This window comes from Salvelinus alpinus, chromosome 16, assembly GCF_045679555.1.
Source record: "Salvelinus alpinus chromosome 16, SLU_Salpinus.1, whole genome shotgun sequence".
Lineage (NCBI taxonomy): Eukaryota > Metazoa > Chordata > Actinopteri > Salmoniformes > Salmonidae > Salvelinus > Salvelinus alpinus.
In genome coordinates, this window is record NC_092101.1 from 5,945,850 (window position 1) to 5,958,427 (window position 12,578).

Sequence of the window (12,578 nt, forward strand, 5' to 3'; positions counted from 1 at the left end):
CATTCCAAAATCATGGGCATGAATATGGAGTTAGTCCCCCCTTTGCTGCCTCCACTCTTTCCACTAGATGTTGGAAAACATTGCTGCGGGGACTTGCTTCCATTTAGCCACGCACATTAGTAAGGTCGGGCACTGATGTTGGGCTATTATGCCTGGCTCGTAGTCGGCCTTTCCAATTCATCCCAAAGGTGTTCGATGGGGTTGCGGTTAGGGCTCTGTGCAGGCCAGTCAAGTTCTTCCACACCAATCTCGACAAACCATTTCTGTATGGACCTTGCTTTGTGCACATGGGCATTGTCATGCTGAAACAGGATAGGGCCTTACCCAAACTGTTACCACCAAGTTGGAAGCACAGTATGCTGTAGCGTTAAGATATCTCTTCACTGGAACTAATGGGCCTAGCCCAAACCATGAAAAACGTCCCAAGACCATTATTTCTCCTCCACAAAACTTTATAGTTGGCACTATGCATTAGGGCAGGTAGCGTTCTCCTGGCATCCGCCAAACCCAGATTCGTCCGTCGGACTGGCAGATGGTGAAGCGTGATTCCTCACTCCAGAAAACACTGCTCCTCACTCTAGAGAACGCGTTTCCACTGCTCCAGAGTCCAATTGCGGTGAACTTTACACCACTCCAGCCGACGCTTGGCATTGCGCATGGTGATCTTAGGCTTGTGTGTGGCTGCTTGGCCATGGACACCCATTTAATGAAGCCCCCGATGAACAGTTCTTGTGTAGACGTTGCTTCTAGAGGCAGTTTGGAACTTGGTAGTGAGTGTTGCAACTTAGGACAGACAAATTTTATGCGCTTCAGCACTCGGTGGTCCTGTTCTGTGAGCTTGTGTGGCCTACCATTTGCGGCTGAGCCGTTGTTGCTCCTAGACATTTCTACTTCACAATAACAGCACTTACAGTTGACCGGGGCAGCTCTAGCAAGGCAGAAATTTGAAGAACATACTTGTTGGAAAGGTGGCATTCTATGACGATGCCACATTGAAAGTCACTGAGCTCTTCAGTAAGGCCATTCTACTGCCAATGTTTGTCTATGGAGATTGCATGGCGGTGTGCTTGATTTTATACACCTGTCAGCAACGGGTGTGGATGAAATAGCTGAATCCACTAATTTGAAGGGGTGTTCACATACTGTTGTGTATCTAGAGCAGTGTTTCCCAACAGCACACATTTTCTTTGCACACCAGATTCAATTCATTGAGCACTTAGTGATTAGTTGACTCATTTAAATCAGGTGTGCTTGTCTGGGGCTACAACAAAAATGTGTACTTTTGGGGGTACTTGAGGACTAGAGTTATAAAAGCAAAAAACACTGGTCTAGAGGACTGCAGTGGAGGAACACAGGTTGCTGGATGGGGGTGGAGCACAGGTTGCTGGATGGGGGTGGGGTACAGGAAGGGGAGGAATAGCAGAGGAGTAGCAGAGAGGGTTGGTGGCAAGTAGATGGGTTTAGGGTAGTAGGTTGTTGTGTGTGTGTCAGGAGGGGGTAGAGGGCATGGCAGGCCAAGCCTCACCGTGAGAGCAGGGCAGGACCCGGAGCTTGTCTCCCTCCTCGTACTCATCTAGGCATATGGCACACACATCGTAGGCGTCCCCTAGGTACAAAAGACACACGGTTCAATGGCAGAACAAAATACAGAAAAGTCCTCTTAATAAAGACATTTTAATTTACTCAATTGTGTAGCCCGTATTTATTTAAATGACGGGCTGAGTCAGACTACTGTCAACTGACTCATAGAGTGCCTTGCAAAAGTATTCACCCCCTTGGCATTTTTCCTATTTTGTTGCATTACAACCTGTAATTTAAATTTCATTTCATGTAATGGACATACACAAAATAGTCCAAATTGGTGAAGTTTTTTTTCAAAAAATGCAAAACAATTCTAAACGTAAAAGTGGTGGTTGCATATGTATTCACCCCTTTTGCTATGAAGCCCCTAAATAAGATCTGGTGCAACCAATTACCTTCACAAGTCACATAATTATTTAAATAAAGTCCACCTGTGTGCAATCTAAGTGTCACATGATCTCAGTATATATACACCTGTTCTGAAAGGCCCCATAGTCTGCAACACCATTAAGCAAGGGGCACCACCAAGCAAGTGGCACCATGAAGACCAAGGAGCTCTCTAATCAGGTCAGGGACAAAGTTGTGGAGAAGTATAGATCAGGGTTGGGTTATAAAAAAATATCCTAATTTTGAACATCCAACAGAGCACCAATAAATCCATTATTAAAAAATGGAAAGAATATGGCACCACAAAAAACCTGCCAAGAGAGGGCCGCCCTTAAAAAATAAAGGAGAGCCGCTAGGAGCTCAGATGCAAAAATATTTAGGTCCAACGTTTCGACAGACAAGCTGTCTTCATCAGGGTATAATGATGAACACTGAGGGATGACTCATTTATATAGTGTCAAAAGACACACAGGTGTCTGTAATCATGTCCGGGTGTGGCCTGATATCATTGGTTAATTCTCATACAAAAAACATAAATGGATAGCGTACGATCATAGATACAATTTAGCTACATAAGCCTACAAACATTTACAATAGCAAAATCACAAGAATGGCTTCAGATCAAAGTCTACGTTGAGACCGAAGGGAACAAGGGTCTTTCATTTAAAGATCCAGGCAGCCTCTTGTTTTAATAAATTGTCGAGGTCACCCCATCTCTAAGGGAGGCATGACATGTTCGATGCCAATATAACGTAGAGACGAAATCGAGTGGTTTTCTTCCAAAAAGTGGGCCGCAACTGGGTAAGTCGAGTTTTTGCACCTAATGGTGTTACGATGCTCCGAGATACGTACTTTTAATTCGCGCTTTGTTTACCCACATAATTTTTACCACAAGGACAAGTTATAAGATAAATAACTGCCTTAGTGGAGCACGTGATAACACCTTTGATTGGGATCTGTTTCCCTGTTTGGTGGTGTTTGAAGGATCTACATTTATAAGTGCCATTGTATTGAGCACAGCCATTACATTTGTAGTTTCCATCCAGTAGGGGCGCAAATAAATTGTGAAGGGATATCTTGGGGTGGTAAATCAGAGTTTACCAATTGATCGCTGAGGTTTCTGCCCCGCGAGAATACGACCAAGGGAAGGTCCAAAAACACATTACCGATACTATCATCGGATCTTAGAATGTGCCAATGTTTGTGAACGATTCCCATAATTTGTTCCGAGCACTTTGAATAGCGGGTAGTTAGAACGCAAGAATGCTTATTTTTGCGAGACTGACCTTGAAAAAGGTCATGTCTCGCTTTGTTTTGAATTTTCTCAATGGCAGTATTAATCTGACCATTTTTTACCCCCTCTCCTTGAATTTTCTTTGCATCTAAGCCATATTTCTGTCGAAATCTGATTGTTATTTACAAATTCTTTTGATTCGATAGAATTGGCTGTAGGGCAAACTGTTTTTCAAGGGAAGTGGATGACAACTATCAGCCCTCAACAAAATGTTACGACCAGTAGGTTTCCTGTAAAGATCAGTGTATAGAACATTATCTTCACACAAGATCAGAAGATCAAGAAAACTGATTTGACGTGTATCAGATTGAGAGAGGGCAGCCCACCAAAACTCACGGACCAGGCAAGGAGGGCATTAATCAGAGAGGCAACAAAGAGACCAAAGATAACCCTGAAGGAGCTGCAAAGCTCCACAGCGGAGATTGGAGTATCTGTCCATAGGACCACTTTAAGCCGTACACTCCACAGAGCTGGGCTTTATGGAAGAGTGGCCAGAAAAAACATATGGAAGGAGGTAATCTGGTTAGATGAGACTAAAATTGAGCTTTTTGGCAATCAAGGAAAATGCTATGTCTGGCGTAAACCCAACACCTCTCATCACTCCCGAGAACACCATTCCCACAGTGAAGCATGAGGGTGGCAGCATCATGCTGTGGGGACGTTTTTCATCGGCAGGGACTGGGAAACTGGTCAGAATTTAAGGAATGATGAATGGAGCTAAATACAGGGAAATTCTTGAGGGAAACCTGTTTCAGTCTTCAAGAGATTTGAGACTGGGACGGAGGTTCACCTTCCAGGAGGATAATGACCCTAAGCATACTGCTAAAGCAACACTCGAGTGGTTTAAGGGGAAACATTTAAATGTCTTGGAATGGCCTAGTCAAAGCCCAGACCTCAATCCAATTGAGAATCTGTGGTATGACTTAAAGATTGCTGTATATTAGCGGAACCCATCCAACTTGAAGGAGCTGGAGCAGTTTTGCCTCGAAGAATGTGCAAAAATCCCAGTGGCTAGATGTGCCAAGCTTATAGAGACATACCCCAAGAGACTTGCAGCTGTAATTGCTGCAAAAGGTGGCTCTACAAAGTATTGACTTTGTGGGGTGAATAGTTATGCACGCTCAAGTTCCGTTTTTTTTGTCTTGTTTGTTTGATAATAAAAAATATTTTGCATCTTCAAAGTGGTAGGCATGTTGTGTAAATCAAATGATACAAACCTCCCAAAAATCTAATTTAATTCCAGGTTGTCAGGCAACAAAATAGGAAAAGTGCCAAGGGGGTGAATAATTTTGCAAGCCACTGTACCTCCGCTTTCAAGTCATTTCCCTACATTTGTTTCGGACTAAGTTCTCACTCTTTCCAAAATGGCTGAAATTCCACTCCAAGCACATTCCTGCCATGTATGTGGCTACCAAACCGGGCCAAACCTTAACTGACTTGCCTAGTTAAATAAAGGTTAAAAATAATAAAATAAAATGCACTCACTTTCAAATTCCACAGCATTTTTTCTTGCCCCTTCCCTTGTGGGGAGGACGAGGTGCTGTGCTGTGAAGGGTGCCGGATATGTGGGCCAGTGTTTATGTAAACTTTAAATGAGCATGTTTTGCTGCTCCTCAGTACCCGTGCCAGGATTGCATGTAACCGTATAAGGATGGGGAGTCATGTCCACCCCCCCTTCAGTAAAGTCACAGACTCAATCTCTCCCTCTTTTTTCCTTTTCTCTGCCCCTCTCTCTTTCCTCTGTCTCATGCTCTCTTTTTCGCAGACTGTCTTTGTTGCCTGTCTCCAACTTTCTTTTTTCTCTCCGTCTGTCATTGTCACTTCTTGTCTTTATCCATTTCTCCCTCTCTGTCTGAACTTGAACACAGTGCTGGACGGGACGGGGGGGATTGGGGTGGTGAGAAAGGGAGCATTTATATAGGCATGGCTCCAGCACAAACTCAGGAAATGCTGAACTGTGGCACTGGGCTATTCTGAGTGAAGTTGAGCACTAAGCAGAAAAATACTTTGACACCACAAACTCAAAGGGTGTGTACACTGCTAAGTAAGACATACGGAATAGAACAAAGGCACATTCACTAACAGTGACATCTAAGACCTGTTCCTCACTTGTCCCGAGAAGTTCTCCAGGCATAACTCAGTTTAACAACCTGATATAGCCAAGTAGGCAAAAACACAAGTATCATACACTACATGACCAAAGGTATGTGGACACCTGCTCTTCAAACATCTCATTCCAAAATCATGGCATTAATATGGAGTTGGTCCACCCTTTGCTGCTATAACAGCCTCCACTCTTCTGGGAAGGCTTTTCACTAGATGTCGGAAACATTGCTGCGGCGACTTGCTTCCATTCAACCACAAGAGCAATAGTGAGGTCGGACACTGATTTTGAGCGATTAAGCCTGGCTCGCAGTTGGCTTTCCAATTCATCCCAAAGGTGTTTGATGGAGTTGAGGTCATGACTCTGCGCAGGCCAGTCAAGTTCTTCCACAGCAATCTTGACAAACCATTTCTGTATGGAGCTCGCTTTGTGCACTGGGGCATTGTCATTCTGAAACAGGAAAGGGCCTTCCCCAAACTGTTGCCACAAAGTTGGAAGCACAGAATTGTCTAGAATGTCATTGTATGCTGTTGCATTAAGATTTCCCTTCACTGGAACTAGGGGGCCGAGCCCGACCATGAAAAACAGCCCCAGACCATTATTCCTTCTCCACCAAACTTTACAGTTGGCACTATGCATTGGGGCAGGTATCTGATTTGTCCGTTGGACTGCCAGACAGTGAAGCGCGATTCCTCACTCTAGAGAACACGTTTCCACTGCTCCAGAGTCCAATGGCGGCAAGCTTTACACCACTCCAGCCGACGCTTGGCATCACGCATGGTGATCTTAGGCGTGTATGGAGCTGCTCGGCCATGGAAACCCACTTCGTGAAGCTCCTGACTAACAGCTCTTGTGCTGATGTTGCTTCTAGAGGCCGTTTGAACTCGGTAGTGTGTGCTGCAACCGAGGACAGACAATTTTTACGTTCTACGTGCTTCAGCACTCGGGGGTCCCGCTGTGAGCTTGTGTGGCCTACCACATCGCAGCTGAGCCGTTGTTGCTCCTACATGTTTCCACTTCACAATAACAGCACTTACAGTTGGCCAGGGCAGCTCTAGTAGAGCAGAAATTTTATACACCTGTCAGTAACGGGTGTGGCTGAAATAGCAGAATCCACTCATTTGAAGGGGTGTCCACATGCTTTTGCATATATCGTTTTTTAAACTTGTGTTCTTTATTATTCCATTGAGATTATTAATGAACCTTTTCTGTTCTTAATTTTCTGATTTCTAAAATTACATTACTACGAGAGCCTTATCAGATTTTGTAATCTTCAAGTCAAATGCCCATATCAAGCAGTTCAAGTTTTTTGGTCAGAGAGAAGCATGACAGCAGAATTCTCTGGTTGAGCAGAATTCACGGTCTGGTCATCCCTTTTCATGAAAGCATGGAATTAAACTACTCAGTCTGATCAAAGGAGCTGGTGTGGGCACATTACTCACTCACTCCATTTCCTGGAACTTTCCACTGGGTAAAGTTAGTAATGACATTACTATTTACCTCACATACATCACGTCAACAAATGTCGGAACAGACCATACATGACCATGTCATCCGAGAATGAAAAAACTGTTCTTACACAGCAGCATAAAACTAATTATTGAAGAATTTTTTATTAAACTAATTATTGAAGAATCTTTAGACAATAATGTTAATCAGATTCTATACGGTTTGATTGGCTGGTTATTATCCCATTATCGCTGATTGCGACAGACTCTTTTCAACACTACCCTTATCTGACATTGTGTTGAAGTGGCCCCTAAGGGCCTTTGGGGACCAGTAGTTTAAAAAGAGCCAGAGTGTCAATGAAACTCCATTTTGCTCCAGTCAGCCAGCCAGCATTCCTGGATCTCAGGAGGAATCACGCTCCCTTACTAAACTAATCAGAGCGAGGAGACAAGAGTGTGTGTGATGCCCACAGATCTGCACAGCTACCTACAGCTAGAGCCAACATGGCTGTAGTAAGGCTTCTTGCAGTCATCTGTGACGAGAAGGGACTGTATCTCAATACTCCTGCCTCACTGTTCACACAGTGTCAGAGCCTCCGCAGCTGCTTTCGCTCTGTGTGAGTGTGTGTGTGTGTACTCAGCCCAGGGCTGGAACAGAGCAGACGGAGGGGAGGAGCACACACAGTGACTCATCAGTCGTAGAGCCCTGGGGAGAGACGGGAGGGCAGGGGTCAGAGGGAGAGCCCGGTCCCTCTCATAAACGGGGCGATGGGGTACCATCTTAGGTTCAGTGGTTTTGGAGGGTGAACTGGAGCAAGGGAAAATTAATCTCCCTGGCTTCCTCTGTTTCTCTCTGGAACTGCTGGTTTTGAGGTTTCTGTCTGCTCTCCATCTGGTGGCAAAACCACACACACAGCTGGGCCCCTCAGTCTTAACCAGAGCCAGAAAGCCAGACAAAAAGCGCACAGTCACATGGTAAGCTTACAGTTAATTCGGAAAGTATTCAGACCCCTTCCACTTTTACACATTTTGTTACGTTACAGCTGTATTCTAAAATGGATTAAAATCGTTTTTCTTCCCTCATCAATCTACACACAATACCCCATATTGACTAAGCAAAAAGAGTAACAAAATGTGGAAAAAGTCAAGGAGTCTGAATACTTTCCGAATGCACTGTATATGAGGCTAACTTCATATGGATGATGCAAGGGCTAGCAACAAGGCTGCAACAAAATCAAAAACATAATTCCACTTTGACATTATGGGGTATTGTTTGTAACACAACAAAAATGTGGAAAAAGTCAAAGGTTGTGAATACTTTCTGAAGGCACGGTAATACTCCTCAGACTGGTATTGTGTGCTAATTACGCTGCTATTGTACATTGCATTGAGATAGGTACTCTAAGCCTATTCAGACTCCCCCCTTTCATGCCAAATTTCTCATTAGCGCTGCAGGCTAGAAGCACCACTCCTCAACGCACAGACAATACGGTAGGCCGGCTAATCAGCTAGCATCTCCCCCATGTCATACCCTGCCCAGAGAAGCCTGTGTCGCACAATTAAGGGAATGAATACACGCTTTATTCACACCACCAGAGATATAATTGCATCAGCGCACACTGCACTCCAACCAAGCCTGGAATGACAGGGAGAACAACTAAAAAGGCCTAGTGCGCTAACACTACAATGTGATACCATTAGGTTAGCATTAGCATTGCTAACACTGCTGATAATAACACAACTAACCCACAGCCAGAGGACATAGAGGCCTGTGTAGAGAGAAGTTGCTTCTAATTGTCTGTGACTTGTAGGCACTTCTGGGAGATGATGCGATTAAACCGTTGTGGCGCATGGTTCCCATCTTCGTGTAACATTTTGCAGTGGGCACAGACTGGTTCCAATCCAAAGCCCTTAGTGACAGGCCTTCTCTTTCAATTGTCCACGCACATATGTAGACAAGCGCACACAGTGCCAGTGAAGACCAGGCATCCGCTTACTGTAGGTTCAGTTAAAAAACCAGACTCAGCATCAGGTTTAGCTGAGGACGGTGGCTAAGGGCACCGTTCCCACACACACACACTGACCCCTGGTTACGGGCACCCTGCCCAAACACAGCCCGCCGGGAGAATAGACAAGTGGAAGAGAGTGAGGTCATGGAGAAAGGGAAGCAGCAGACAGAAGCACTCAGCTTTGCCTTGCTGCCGCTGCGGTCACACAGTGGTGTTAGAGACAGCTAAAAATAACCTGGGCTGGAGAACGTGAGCTCTGAGTTCTGCATAAAAGGTATAAAAAGAGGTCCGTTCGTGTCGGCACACTGTAAACAATTAGCGCAGGACGAGTCCAACGAGTGATCTAAAAGGTGGCGCCGTGATTCACGCGTGTCATCGCCCACCCCATGTAGAGAGATGTATGGGACGGCTGCAAAGCTCGGCCGCGGACGAGTGTGTATCCGGGATGGAATGGCATCCCGGATACACACTCGTCCGCCTAGCTATCCAGCTACCTCACCTTCCATGTTGAAATGGCGCCAAGCTGGCAAACCCGCTCCAGCCTATTAGGATCAACTATCAAGGTTTGGTATACTTCCCCTCAGGCCTAACAGGCCAGTCAAAAAGCAAGGAAACCCTCAGATCATTGCTTTGAATAATAAATTGTCCAATCTCGGTCATTGACTACACTTCCTCCGCTTACCTACCAGTACTTATACACTCTCCATAAGACGGCGACGTACAGGCCTTCCGGACTCCCCACAGGGCTATTCCACGCAATGCAAGCAGAGGTCCGGTGTGCAGGGCTTAAAGGGTGATTAGGTAGAGATTTGGTGTTCCCGCTTGGTATCGCCAAACACTCTGACAGAGCAATCATCCTGACCAACCTGCCCTCTAAATACACCTCTGCTGTCTTCAACCAGGATCTCAGCAATCACTGCCTCATTGCCTGCGTCCGTATTGGGTCCGCGGTCAAACGACCACCCCTCAGCACTGTCAAACACTCCCTAAAACACTTCAGCGAGCAGGCCTTTCTAATCGACCTGGCCCGGGTATCCTGGATAGCTGATGTTCTGAAAGAGCTGCAAAATCTGGACCCCTACAAATCAGCTGGGCTAGACAATCTGGACCCTTTCTTTCTAAAATGATCCGCCGCAATTGTTGCAACCCCTATTACTAGCCTGTTCAACCTCCCTTTCGTATCGTCTGAGATCCCTAAAGATTGGAAAGCTGCCGCGGTCATCCCCCTCTTCAAAGGGGGAGACACTCTAGACCCAAACTTTTAGACCTATATCTATCCTACCCTGCCTTTCTAAAGCTAAGTTAACAAACAGATCACTGACCATTTCGAATCCCACCGTACCTTCTCCGATATGCAATCTGGTTTCAGAGCTGGTCATGGGTGCACCTCAGCCACGCTCAAGGTCCTAAACGAAATCATAACCACCATCGATAAAATACAATACTGTGCAGCTGTCTTCATCAACCTGGACAAGGCTTTTGACGCCAAACCCACTGGCTCCAGTCTTTGCTAGGTAAAGCTCCGCCTTATCTCAGCTCACTGGTCACCATAGCAGCACCCACCCGTAGCACGCGCTCCAGCAGGTATATTTCACTGGTCAATGCCACTGTCAGCCAGAGAAATATGCTGAGAAGGATTATCACCACAGCAAGCAAGGTACTTGGAGTCAAACAGACAGGCCTGGATGAGATCTTTAAAGGTCAGGGCCCTCCGCAAGGCTCACAAAATAATTTTAGACCCAAGCCACCCCCTGTACCCGGACTTTGAACTACTCCCCTCTGGACGCAGGTATAGGGCACCCCTCAGCAGAAAAAACAGAACTAGACAATCATTTGTGCCAGGTGTGATATCCCTCCTAAATAGCTCGGGCTAATGTTCCTATCTACTCAGTAAGGCCAGCAGGCTAGTCTTAAAAAAGATATATATATTGGTATGTAACTGTTATGAAAGTTGTATTGTCAATTTTGTTTTGTATTTAAACGCCACTTTAAACGTGTACATGACACTGCAACAAAATTTCCCCATGGGGACAATAAAGTAAGTAAGTAAGTAACTCCTCTTTGGCCGCATTTCCTTCCAGTTCTCTGCTGCCAATGACTGGAACGAATTGCAAGAAATCACTGAAGTGGAGTCTTAGATCTCCCTCACTAACTTTAAGCATCAGCTGTCAGAGCAGCTTACTGATCATTGCATCTGTAAATAGCCCACCCAACAACCTCATCCCCATATTGTTATTTATTTTTATGCTCCTTTGCACCCCGGTATCTCTACTTGCACATTCATCTTCTGCACATCTATCCCTCCAGTGTTTAATTGCTAAATTGTAATTATTTTGCCAATATGGCCTATTTATTGCCTTACCTCCCTAATCTTACTACATCTGCACACACTGTATACAGATTTTTCTATTGTGTTATTGACTGTACGTTTGTTTATCCCATGTGTAACTCTGTGCTGGTTAAATAAAGGTGAAAAAAAAGAAAAAAAAAAAAAGAGCAAGCAGGAACACAGAGTTATGGAGTTAACTAAGAAACCTGCAGAAACTGCAGGGATGGAGTTAACTGTAAGAAACTTTTTCCTAATATAGTGTAATATTAACAGCTATACAGAAAGACTAGTATGAGGGCCAAATTGCAGAGGAGGAACTTCTTGATGCAATTAAAGCCTTTAGACCAGGGGAAACGTCAGGGCTGGATGGCATACCGGTACAGTGCATTCGGAAAGTATTCAGACCCCTAGACTTTTTACACATTTTGTTACGTTACAGCCTTATTCTACAATGGATGAAATTGTTTTTCCCCCTCATCAATCTACACACAATCCCCCTTATTAATGACAATGCAAAAACAGGTTTATAGAATTTCTATGCAAATTTATAACACATATAAAACTGAAATATCACATTTACATAAGTATTCAGACCCTTTACTGAGTACATTGTTTCAGCACCGTTGGCAGCGATTACAGCCTTCTTGGGTATGACGCTACAAGCTACAAGTCTTCTTGGGTATGACGCTGCAAGCTTGGCACACCTGTAGTTGGTGAGTTTCTCCCATTCTTCTCTGAAGATCCTCTCAAGCTCTGTCAGGTTGAATGGGGAGCGTCGCTGCACAGCTATTTTCAGGTCTCTCCAGAGATGTTCGATCGGGTTCAAGTCCGGGCTTTGGCTGGGCCACTCAAGGACATTCAGAGACTTGTCCCGAAGCCACTCTTGCATTGTCTTGGCTGTGTGTTTAGGGTCGTTGTCGTGTTGGAAGTTGTTCTCCTGATGGAAGATAAACCTTCACCCCAGTCTGAGGTCCTGAGCGCTCTGGTACAGGTTTTCATCAAGGATCTCTCTGTACTTTGCTCCGTTAATCTTTCCCTCGATTCTGACTAGTCTCGCAGTCCCTGCCGCTGAAAAACATCCCCACAGCATGATGCTGCCACCACCATGCTTAACAGTAGGGATGGTGCCAGGTTTCCTCCAGACGTGACACTTGGCATTCAGGCCAAAGAGTTCAATCTTGGTTTCATCAGACCAGAGAATCTTGTTTCTCATGATCTGAGAGTCCTTTAGGTGCCTTTTGGCAAACTCCAAGCGGGCTGTCATGTGCCTTTTACTGAGGAGTGGCTTCCGTCTGACCACTCTACTATAAAGCCTGATTGGTGGAGTGCTACAGAGATGGTTGTCCTTCTGGAAGGTTCTCCCATCTCCACAGAGGAACTCTGGAGCTCTGTCAGTGTGCCTATCGGGTTCTTGGTCACTTCCCTG

At 45.2% G+C, this 12,578-nt stretch overlaps 1 protein-coding gene across 3 annotated transcripts in view; it reads right to left on the minus strand.

Moving 5' to 3' along the window:
• LOC139540686 (E3 ubiquitin-protein ligase RNF13-like) overlaps window positions 1-12,578 on the minus strand; it is a 104,392-nt gene that overhangs the window by 2,196 nt on the left and 89,618 nt on the right. For all 3 annotated transcript variants that reach the window (XM_071344548.1, XM_071344549.1, XM_071344550.1), the window contains one exon: window positions 1,526-1,606. In XM_071344548.1, the coding sequence (XP_071200649.1) occupies window positions 1,526-1,606 (81 nt within the window). The remainder of the gene's footprint in view (window positions 1-1,525; window positions 1,607-12,578) is intronic.